We start from the raw sequence: 12,606 nt of genomic DNA on the forward strand, positions 1-12,606 counted from the left end.
ATGACTTTAACATGTTATACTCCATTATAGAAGCTTGTCGTGGAATAGCAGTGCCCTCATCGCACAATTAGAATGGGTTAATGAAGCCTGTAATGCTTTCTGAGCAGCACTTGAAGTGTTAAATTGAACCACAATGGCTCTCACGCTGAATTTTTAAATAACAGTATGAATTATGATCCGTCTTTCCTCCTGTTTAAATCATTTGTCTTTGTTTTTGTCATCCAGTTGCAATGGAAACTGCTTGGGAAAAAAAAAAAAAAAAAAAAAAACAGTTAGCTGGTGATTGCAATCAAGGTGTTGCCCATTATAGCCTTTACACCAGAGAAAATATCCAGCAATTATCCTTTCATGAGCCATAAGTCACACACACACACTGCAGTCAGCTCTTGTGTCTTGTTTGTAAATGAGTGTGTTTCTAATGGATTTTCTTTTTTTCTATTTATTTACATGCTTTCTTTGATGAAGGCCTGACCGTGTTGGCGTTGATCAAATTTGACAGGGTTTGATCTTTATGCTGCCATATAGGCAGCCTGTCAGATAGGTAGCTAATGTCTGGATTCAATTACTGGAGTGTACTAAATCAGCATGTGTACGAGGCTGCGATCTGTTTCTTTGGGTTAAATGAGGTGAGTCCTCTTGAAGCTGAAAGTCTGCTGAAGATGAGTCCAGCATTTTAAATCTCTCTGTTCCTTCTAACCCTGCAATCTCATATTTTCATTTTATGCACAGTAGTTGTCCTCGGATGTAAAGCCACCAGACACGGTTGCTGGGAGACAACCACCGTAGCACAATTAAATCACATGAATTGACTTTATTTTATTTTTTTTAATACCAGTGAGACTACTAATCTGAAACCTCAAAAAACTCACACTTTTCTTCACTTTTAGGAACTTCTGTGCTGCAAGTCACTGCGACGGACGCCGACGACCCCACCTACGGAAACAGTGCCAGAATAGTCTACAGTATCCTACAAGGACAGCCATATTTCTCCGTCGACCCCAAAACAGGTGTGGTATGACTGCAGACTGCGGAAAGGCCCTCCCACTCGCAATCATGGAAACTATAGCTATAAATGGGAGTGATAACTTTGTTATAATCTCTATTGTTGATCACACAAAGTGACGCGTATATCACGCTGTCAGATCGGCCGGCCATATGTTTCATGCAGCGAACATCGTGTTCTGTTACTGCTGCACGGCTGACATCATAAAAGCTAAAGCAGCCGCTGCAGAGTTATGGACTACTCATACGCCTGCTGTATTGTTGAGCACGCAATCTGCTCTTTCAGGCCCATAACTAACTCCTTGGGGGTCAAAGCAGACATTTGTAGAGATGCCTTCATAAAGCCAGTGTATTCTTTTTGAAAGAACGGGAGAGTGGGAGAAAAGCCACGATAGGCAGTGGCTAGTGTATCCAATATTAATTCTTTTGTTGTTGTTGTTGCCTGAGTGACCTCAAATAGATCTATTAAATGTTAATAAACGCTCTAAAGTGCAAGGAGGATAACTTTTTTTGTGCGATATGTTGTTGCGAGCGTGTGCTCGTATCTATCTATGTCTGATCTCTCTTTGTCTCCCAAAGTGAGTGTGTGGTTGCTTGCAGATGTCTGAAGTTGTGCGTGCTTCTGGCCTCTCCTGTCGCTGTTGTCGGTTAGCGTGAACAGTCCCCTCCTATGAACTGATTCATTGCTGTCTGGAACAACTGTTGGCCCCTTTGAGACTTTAGCGCCCATGTAAAACATGAAGTATTTGCTGAATGAGCAACACAAATGAATTTCTGAATATTTTGACTTTATCTCGAGGGAACGGGCGGTGGGGATTGATGGAGCAATTTCACTGTGGCGTGATGAAGCCGAAGCTTTACCCGTTTTTGGAATGCAAGCTATAGGCTTTTTCATTTCGTGTTCAATCAACTATATGTTACTGTAGTTGAAAATCAGTTTTAAAATCGCATTTTGACTATAAAAAGTGTTATTCTGCTGTGATTTCCGGCTGTGCGCCGTGCTCCCGGACACATCAGATGGCTTGTTTTGCTTGAGCTGACTCAGCATCTTGTCCACATTATAATTCAGCGTGGGGCGTGCAGAAGAGCCTTCGATCAAGGCTCTTCTGCACGCCGGGACGTGATCGAAGGCCAAGCCAGCTGCACTCCCTGCAAGAGAACTAATCCACCCCCTCCTTTTAATTTATATAAGTCCACTTTTGTTTTCGCCACTGGCAAACGTCCCTCCTCCCCCAAATTAGGACAAGGAGATCCAGTGGTCAGTGTGGAAAACGTGCACATGGAGGGAGTTGCACTTGCATGCGATCATTTAATACGTCTTAAAGCAGTTGTGGTTGTGCTGGCATGCTGCCACATGTGAGCGCCACACTGGGGAGCTAAAGCTGCTCCTGCATCTGTCTCCCAGTGCATTAGCTTGCTTACACCGCCACACATCTGCATGTACCTGGCTGCCTCCGTGCTCACACTGCAGATACACCATCATAGGGAATACGTGTTACGTGCTGGATTAATAGCGTGCGCACACACACTCACACACACACACAGAAGGAGGAAAGTGTCCTCTTTCTACTTGACCTTGGTCTGGTGGCCTGATGCGGCAGTGACAGATTTTACAAGACCCGTGAGGTAGAAGGAAAGCTTGTTTAAGGACAGAGGGTAATGACAGCATTTGGCCTCGACATGTGGTGTTGGAGGAATCCCCAAAAGAGCGTCTCAGGCTTGACCCAAATCACCCAGCAAGCGCCAAAGTGGTCAGTTATGCCAGTTTTCTTTTTCTCCTGGCTAAGTGGTTTTGATATCATCTCAAACCTACCAGCGGCCGAAATATCAGACCTGTCGGACGGTTTGGAAAATTGTTAAGTTGTAAAGTCGACTGTGTTTATGGCCTACAGCGCTTTCAAACCTCAGAACACAACAAAGTGTTGATACAACAGACTGCCTGAGCAAAACAATCCTGGACCTGAGTTCTTTTTGCCTTGCAAACATCAAAATGTAAACATGTATTTTATACTCTTTAATCAAAAGAAGGAACATCTGATGATGGTGCTTCAGTGTGTTATTCTGATATTAATCTTAAATACCGCATGACTCTGTTACCGCTGCAGCTAATTAGAAAAGACAAAGTAGTTATTCTATTGGCACAACCTGGAATAATTAGCTTACAGTTAGTTGACAAGGGCTCAAAATGGTTGGTAGAATGACTTTTTTTGGGTATCTATCATTTGCTTTACAGACTGAAGCAGTAACATTGAACAGTCGCTTGGAACTGACGCTATTCTACTAAACCAGAGGCAAATTCCATCGGACTGCATTTCCTACTCAGATAACTAAGACAGACGCTAATGGCTCAATAGAAAATGAGTTCATACTTCCTTACCAACTAATTAACTCAGAGAACCACATTAAGGCAGCTGCTCGTCTCCACTGGAAATAAGATTCAGTCATGGATGTAAAATTGTAACAGACACATCTGTGATGGTGTCATGCAGCATGAAGAAAAAAAGAGTGCGATAGGAATTTAGGATTAGATTTACTTCGCTGGAGAAATAAATGAGCATGGCACAGAGTGTGTAAAGAGAGAAATATAACTGATACAACTGATAATGGTAGAAAAGCTGAGGGTGGGGATGTGTGAGGAAAAAGAAAGCAGATGTCGCAGCTTTCTGCACTGCATTAAATTGCACAAATTGATGTTTCAAACTATTTCCTATTTAGTTCTTTTTCCAATTGAATATAAAACAAAATAACAATGTTGTGACATGGCGGATATATTGAGATTTCAGAGATTTACTCCGATGTCATAACCATATCTGTTGATCAATACTTTTGATATTTATAATATAAGAGCTGCAAAGTGCTCAACAAGGCCTCCGCAGTGTCGGGATTACAGTTTAAAAGAGCAACATTCATTCTATCAGTTTGGGGTGAGTGCCAAATTATACGTGCTTACTGGAAGTGGAAATGCAGCTATTATTATTATATATTATATATTATTATAGACTTATTCTGTCTTCGATATTGCAACTTGCCCCCACAAATAGCATCTTTCCACTGTAAACCTGTAGGTATGTCTTCCCACATTCAGCGCCACAACTGGGCTGATTCAGTTCTGAGAGAACACATAGAAATGTTAAACACGTTTTAGATTTCAAGCTAAACAGCCAGCAAAAGGAAGAAAAGGAAAGTAATTACCAGCTAAATTAATATGAGCTGCAATGTCTTACTTTGCATTTTACCTGCCAGGTTTTTATTGGATTTTCAGATTACAGCTGCTACTTATTGAACCCCTTCATATGAAAATAGACTTAGTTGAGGTGGGTGAACACACTTTAAACTGGCAATGTTAGCCCCCCCCATCATAGCCAGTCCAGTCTTATACTGAAAATGCTGCTGCACGTGGGTGTGTAGAACTGCAGTTTTCTGAATAAGATTTTCAATCATGGACAGACAGTAATAAGGAGCTTGTCAGTCTTGTATATCTATGCTACCTAATTGCTGCATTAAAAACGGCACATAAAATTGCAATGTAACTTTGAAAATCGTGCGAGATTCAAAATGACACGATGTCCTAGTTTTGTATGAATCAGGGTGAGGTGAAATTTGGAGGCCGATGCAGGCTATCCTCTGGCTAGTAAGTAAGCCACAGAAACTGCAGGTTTTCATTGCAGCAACACAGGCCGCTGATTATGACACATTCAGAAGGAGTGCAGAGAATAATCAGAGAAATCACCTGGTGTGGCATGAGACTGGAGCAAAAACCTGCAGGCTCTTAATTTTCTTGCACGACCGGAGTTATTGCATGTGGAGGCGGCTTCTTGGGAGCAAGTCCAGTTTTTTAATATATTCCTCACCACTAAACAGGAAATCATTCATGATATCCCCGAAATGGATTTTGAGGGGAAATGTTAAAGTACATTTGCTTTGTTGCTTGAGGAGATCAATACCACTTTCATTTTAGAATGCAAAATATGAAGCTCGAGTCAGGAATAAGCTATCTTAGCATAGCACGAGGAAAAACCCTGGGGATTGCCAAGGTATGAAAAACCTGCCTACTTGCCACTGAAATATTTTTTTCTTACTCCTTACTGTAAACATATTCATCAATCAACCTTAGAGGTGAAGGGCTAACTGGCTGCTGGGTGTATGGATCTTCAAAACTAACGCGGCACAAAAATATACCTACCAAACTGTTTAAGTGTTCCTTTAAAATCTCAGAGTGTATTTCACTTCACAAAGAAACTGGATGGTCACGGATTTGTGTTACAGCTGAGTTTCTCCACTGATCATAAAGTCTGCTGCGGCGTCTTTTCGGAAGGATCCTGCACCTCCCGCCTGCTGCGTGTGTCGGACTTGTCTGGGGATTTTGGTTAAAAACAAGAGCGAGTGCACAAAGACAGGAAAGAGACAGGTGGGCTGAACCTCTTCCTGCTCACTGAGTAGAAACCGCACAGGATAAAAGTAAAAAACATTTCACTCTGGGATGAACTCAGTCACCTTCTGTCGCTGTGCACTCCCAATATTAGGAAATATCTAGCTCGGCAAAGTGGCGAGCTAAGTGACACGCTAAATTCGTTAAGACTATTCACTGCGTTGGATTTACTTGATTACACGGTTTGCAAATCGGAAAAACTGCGAGCCAGCAGATTTAATAAGAGCTTTCTATATCTCAGCAAAAGTACATCTCAGGCAGTGGCTGCATTTATCCTTTTTATAGTCAGGTCGTAACTCCTGTCTCTCCCATCACTACTGTGCATCTGTCACTTACCCACAGAGACATCAAGGTTGTTCCTCTTGAGTCTCATAGTTGGGGAGAAAAAAAAAAAACCCACCTCATATCTGTGCTTGCACACATACACACCGCAAAACCCTAAAGTCCCCTTTGCATCCTAAATAGGCTAATTTCTCTGCTGATCTGGGATTTGTGAATGTTCGAGTTTATTGAAGGAGCTGACACAGATCAAGACATTTTCTTTTCTGTTGCGGTTCACGGATTAAGTCTCGCTGGTGGTTAGATCAAGCGCGCTGTCACTTTGTCAATCAGTTGTGCTGTAGCCTTGAGCAGTTCAACCAATTATTCTTCATCAGATATATGAGGCAAAGTACAAAAGGAAGAATCACCTCAAGGTAAAACAGAATACACATATGACTGCGATTTCTGTGATTATTACAGCAATGTTATCTACCTGTTCTCCAGAAATGCAGAGTGCAGCCACACAGGGATAACATCGCATTGGATGGACCAAAAGAAGCAAGATTCCCAAAGCTGGAGATTGAAGAGCGCTTTAGTAATCTTTTATAATCCTTTTTGTTCACCCAGGAGATTGTCCTCCTTTAGAAGTTTCCAGCCAGACAAAGAGGTGGATAGTGTGATGGTATCAACTCTAATAGACTGGGGAGGTTGAGGAAAAGGCTAACCACCTCACTGTGTCAAATGTGCCCAGGTTCAAGGAAGTCAGCTCTTTCTCAATTATTTTCTAAATTAACTGACGAGCTCCACGGAGATTTAACGAAGACTAGCTGAGATACTGCGGCTCAGAAGTGGTCAGGATTGTGAGTTCAGGGGTGCAAGATTTGTGTCGCTGACATACCTTTCAAATGCCTGCACCCAAAGAACATGTCTGTTTCTGTTCCCACATTGTGGAAAGATTTCACTGAAGAATGAATGCAGGCCGATTATTGTGAGTTTGTAATGCAGCTGCACTCCTGAGTTTTCTTTGTCTCCGCTCAGAAGCAGCAGGGCAGCAGGTTTATTTTATTTTATTTATGATAAATGAATCACAGCTCTTGCTCCTTGCTTCCTCCTTGCTGTTTTGGACAACAGTACTGTAGATTTCCTGAGGCCAAAAAAGAAAATCTCATACTTCTCGTGTGTGCTCAATGCTTGTAGATCCACAACTGTGAAATAGTGCTCAGGAGTGATGCAGCTTCATGAGTAAAGGGGGAGTAAACCGCCCGACAAAACTTAATTGTATTTTTATATCATTGTGGTTTCTGGCCAAGTTCTGTGTGTGTCAAGGACCCAAGGTAACGCTAAGACTTCAGTTAATAACAAAAGACTTCCAACAGATCGCGACAGGACAGTGGCTGTGGATACTTTGATGAGAAACCAAGAAACATTTGGAAATATGGCAAAAATAACAGTTTGGATTTTTAATTGAGTTCAGGGACTTCCGCTCTCCAATCAACAAAACCTACATTCTTGCAGCCACATTTTCTTCTGATGGTAGATGTAAAAAATATCATTTTCAAATAGCATTTCATGAAATATTCCAAGGTTTTCAAATATAAAGCAGTCAGCTGCACAAGAAATGGGATGACTGATTACCGAAGTGGGTTAATATGTGCTATTTAACCCTCACAAAATTGCTTTTAATGTTTTGTTTTTTTCTGCGGCAAGAACCCAGATATCCATTTATGTTCATCCATATTTTTACAGAGGAATTGCTGGAAGATTGGTGTGTTATGTCATCCGTATTTAACTTGTAGTTGTGACATTTCCGACAGGCGCACCAGGAGGTCAAGACAGCATAGTGTTAATCTGTCTCATCAACCCGGTCAGAGATCAAACAGAATACAGTTCATCACCGTCTGTTTAGCATTTGAAAGGCAGAACGTACTAAAGTATAATTCACCGCCTACTCAAAGGTCAGTACATTTCTGTTTAATGAGAGTAATTATTCAACCAGAGCTCGAGTTACAATATATAATCACTAGTACTTTTGAAACATGCAGTCATTCTAATATCAAACCGATAAAATACTAAATGGAATAACAAAATATTTGCGCACAGTGTCAGAGAGCAGCCTGGCTGCCAGTCAAAGTAGATTTATTTGCTTTTGATAGTTGTACACACGCTCAGAGTTGGTACATAAAACAGACTCAATCAATGCAGTGCAAGAAAAAAGAATAATGGCTGTATCTAGTTTTTGCTTTGCCATGTATAATATTTGTGCGTTAGGGGAATTTGAGGACAAACAGTGTACTTTTGACATTTTAAGATGATAAACTTTTCTCAGCTGATCAAATGTGGGTCGTTTTTTCAGTTTTTTTGTCAAAAAAGTCTCAAGGAATCGAACGCTGGGGAAATATGAGAAGGAGGCATCAATTCTGTAATTCTGTCTCCCACCAATCACAGCTTATTCATAGAAACTTCCTCTCATATCACCTTGTCAAGTTTAACTTTTAAATGAAGCTGAAAAAGTGACTCATTGTATGAAGTCTTGGGCTCACAGATGTCTTCTCTTATTTCATTTGTCTTATGATAATTAGACTTTTATTGTAAGGCCATTCTGGTCCTTCGTGCCATCCAGAATTTATCTTGTCCTTTTGTTGATCTGCTGCTGATGAGTCCGGGGCAGCCTATGGTATCTCAACCACCACTCAGTGTCACAGATGATGTGTAACCTTAGATCCCCTGGATCTTAATTCTGTTGGCTGCCTTGCTCCTTGACCCACTTTTAATGATTATTCTGCCGGAGGCGAGTGGATTAGTTTCTGTCTATAGAGTCGTGAAGAAAGGAAGAGGAAAATGACCTATTGTATAATGCTGCTATAGCTGCCTTTTTGGTGAATTTAGGAATCCATAAAACTGCATTAATTTGCTCCAAAATTCCATTTTGTTCAATCCAACCTGTCAGGATTTGAACTGGGTAGGAGTACTAACAGAATAACCGCTATGAATGCTAATTTGTTTGGTCAGCTGCTGTACCCGGCTCACTTTTTAAGAAATGCAGATATATACGCTGCATTTTTAACACTTTATCCAATGCAGTTTTAAAATTTTTTATGTGCAAATGTCTGCTTCTAATCCAGCTGCCAAATTCAACTTCAACTTGCAGTAGTTCGTTAGGTTTTGTTTGGTTGTGTTTTTGGTTTCAACAAATCGCTGAGGGAAACATCTGGTTGAGAGCAGGCAGCGTTCTGCTGGAAACACGAACCGCTCGGGAACATCTAATGATTCAGCTAGTTATCTTCAATCTTGTAATGAATGAAAATATTGGCTGTTAGAGCATCTGATGTTATAATAATAAATAAGGTGACAAAAACCTTTCTGTGAGTTTGAGTCTGAAATCAGTTGACATAAATGCAACCTCCTAAACGACCTTAAACACTTTGAGAAGGTTGTTTTTTGTTTGTTTTTTTTTCCAAAACCATCCAAACATCTGTTAATTAGTTGTGTGTTAAAGTCTAATTGTGTTCATCCTCAGAAATTAGAAATACTTTATTAATCCCTCCCGAGCAATCGTCTTTCCTCTCAGAATCAAATGAAACCAGAAAAAACAGGGAGAGGAGGAAGTCCTTTTATCAGAGTGCATATTGTGCTTTGATTATGCGCTTCATACTTCCTTTACAACAAAGGATTAGCAGGTTAATATGTTTTCACCGTGCTGTACTGACGCCTTGATTATTTCTCAAGCAATCTTTCCAAACATGACTTCTGCTCCCAAAACAGGTGGCAACATCAGCAAAGTCCATTTTACTTTGTGATCAAAGCCGGGCCATTTTCTCCCATGTTCAGCCGGTTGTGTAATGCTGCAGGGTTCACAAGTTCAACGGTGGCCGGAGGGTCTTGGCTCCGGGAAAAAAGTGAGATTTACGACGAACACTGATGTAACTTGTGGAACATATTAAATCAGGTTCCATGTGGTGATGCGGTTTCAGGAGCCATGGTGGCAAATTAACCCTGCAGGACAGACATAGACACGTACACAACTAATACGGACCACCAGACACGTTAGCGCGGCACACAACCACACTAGTGCAAGACACGTAGCCATCGCATTCAATAAATCACCAACCAGCCGGCAACACGGGAAGCAAATGCTGTGTCTTTTTAACTCATTACTCTGTTGCAATTTACGTGAGCCTCGTTCGTCTCGTTGTGGGCAGAGGTGCAGTCATATATCACTGAGTTAGCATTGTGAAAGTTCATGGCTGTGTTGGCTGTGTTATTGTAGTTATAAATGTGATCGATTGGGCGCCTCAGAATGTTGCATTCTCTCCTGATCCAAGGTTGTGTAGTCCATTTAAATATGACTAAAAGTGAGGAAAGACTAACCTTGACGACGAAAGACTGGAATCAGAGAGGAAAGATGCAGCTTTATGGTGTTTGTCATAAAAGCAAAGAGATGTATGAGTTGTCCATGTGTTGAATGAGAAAATGTTTAGACACTGATATTTCTTCCTATTGTAATCTCATCCTTTGTCCTAATCCAGATATTGTTTTCTTCTTTTGTTTATTCTCATCTAAAAATGCAAACTGCTAATTCAGTTGTTACTTTTAGCACTGACGAGAGAGCAAACCGATGCCTCGTTTGATTCAATGGGTCTGTTTGCAGGAATCATCAGGACTGCCTTAGCGAACATGGACCGTGAAGCCAGAGAACACTACACAGTCGTTATCCAAGCCAAAGACATGGCAGGCCAGGTCGGAGGCCTCTCTGGCTCCACCACCATCAACATCACCCTGACTGACGTCAACGACAACCCGCCCAAGTTTCCTCAAAGTAAGTATAGAGGATGGCGGCCAGGATAAGAAAATAAAAAGCTTTTAGGACGCACCACTTCTGACCATTTCATTTCACAACATCAAATTCTATTACCCCGCAAAAACAATCCTTGCAAAAAAGCTCATCTTATTCGGACATTTTCTGTAGCCTCTATTTGAAAACGCTTGAGAAAGTTCTGACTACTTTGCTAGTTACCTACCCAGGAAGCAAATTTACCAAAATAACCGATGGCAGTGGTCATGTTTTTCTACCGCTAGCCTGAATTAGCTTCTATTATCCTAAATGGCTCAGCTGTGGCTGGTAATATAATAAGCTGCTCCCAACCATTTCTGGCTCTCCGTAGCAGACCTCCACCAGAGCTAATCAAGGCAGTTACACCGAGAAATGTTTATTTAAGACGAGCTCTGCACTGGATTTTCAATCAATGAGTGAAACGATAGCAAGAACACTAAATGCAAGAGAAAGTGCAATGTTGAGCAAAAGTCTTAATACGTTTGTGCATGATAGATTATCCGTTTGAGTCTATTCTCTGGTTTGGCTGCTCAAAGTGTTTGCACAGACAAAATGAAAATAGTTTTAATTATAATTTTTTCATGCATGCATTGATTAACCATTTATCAGCCTTAGAGGATTTGGGGAGCAAATCATAGATTATTGAGGCTTCCCTTCATAGACCTGCTCTGCATTCCTCACAATGATCTATTATACTTTATTAGAGTGTGACTCAGTGGTCTAATATCACTGTTAAATTTCCCATAATTAGCAAAATTAGAAAAGCATTCATCTAAACCCTCTGTTTTGTCATCTGAATTTTCTCCATTCTCATGATAAATTTAAGTAATGATGAAGTTGTGATTTTCTTTGCCTTTGAAAGTGGCTCATCAAACACAATCCCCCTTCGGCTCATGAGTTTTTTCCATTTTGTGCTGCGGTGAAAAACTATTTGAAAACCATCAACATTTTCTGAATAATCATCTGCCTGAGAGTTTTGATCTGCTTCACTGCAGCGCTATCAACCTCAGTTTAGCATTTAATGTCAAATGAAACACTGCAGAGTATTTTTAATGACATTCCCTCTGGAACAAAGGGTGACAATCAAATTGCTTAACTAAGCCCTTTTGGGAAGACATTCAGACTATAATGTGGCGCAGATCGGCCCACGGTGAAAGTACTTTTTCTTTATTTATTTTCCTGCTGTCTATAAATGGGTTTGCATCGATGTTCATCCACAGAAAATTACCAGCTGTACGTCCCTGAATCAGCTCAAGTTGGTAAACCGGTAGGGAAGATCAAAGCCAATGATGAAGACCTTGGCATCAATGCAGACATCAAGTACAGCATCATTAACTCAGAGGGGGCCAACATGTTTTCCATATCAACGGACAGAGACACGAGAGAGGGAGTCATCAGCCTCAAAAAGGTACGCACACGCTTGTCAACACCGAAAATTGGCCACAGGGATCAATCGTTTTCGAATTCAGATTGAAAGATGAATTTGGAGCTTTGACTTCTAGTGGTGCAGAAGAGCAGCAGTAGGATGTTTTTTTTTTTTTTTTTTTTCTGTTCAGAATGTGTTAATTGATTTGATTTAGTTTGGATCAAATCTTCCATTCGCCTCCGTTATCTGCACATTCGCTTGATGGCGAATGTGCAGATAACGGAGGCGATGCCCCGAAACTGTAGCTGCGTTTCAATAAATGAAGAAAAATGCTCTAAATTATTCAGAATAATATGCATCAGGAAATTGATTCAAAATGGAGAAGTGAAGACTCGTGTTCTGCTTTTATGAAGGAGTGTTGAATTTGAATTGTTTAATTATGTTGTTGATGAAATCCTCAGTGCTTAAGTTGTCTGTTACATGCAGCAGAAAAAATAAAAATCTTTGCTAAACAGGACGTTAAACCAACTGCTTTCATAAAATTAATTTATTTGTTTTAAGTGTAGTAAAGAGTGAATATTTGACTATCTAGTGTTCTTTTTGTCACATCAGTTAAAAAACTTTGAGTAAATTAAGTTGTACAAACTTGGAAGTTCTGATTATTCTTTATCTAACAACTCATGCCATTATAAAACGATTACAGTCATGTTTGAGGAC

The 12,606-nt window shown here is 40.6% G+C and overlaps 1 protein-coding gene across 1 annotated transcript in view; it reads left to right on the forward strand.

The window, feature by feature from the left end:
- LOC115060763 (cadherin-18) overlaps positions 1 to 12,606 on the forward strand; it is a 54,403-nt gene that overhangs the window by 15,876 nt on the left and 25,921 nt on the right. The window contains exons 3-5 of the mRNA XM_029528842.1: positions 888 to 1,007; positions 10,341 to 10,508; positions 11,744 to 11,931. Of these exons, the coding sequence (XP_029384702.1) occupies positions 888 to 1,007; positions 10,341 to 10,508; positions 11,744 to 11,931 (476 nt within the window). The remainder of the gene's footprint in view (positions 1 to 887; positions 1,008 to 10,340; positions 10,509 to 11,743; positions 11,932 to 12,606) is intronic.

This window comes from Echeneis naucrates, chromosome 20 (genome assembly GCF_900963305.1).
Source record: "Echeneis naucrates chromosome 20, fEcheNa1.1, whole genome shotgun sequence".
NCBI classification, from domain to species: domain Eukaryota; kingdom Metazoa; phylum Chordata; class Actinopteri; order Carangiformes; family Echeneidae; genus Echeneis; species Echeneis naucrates.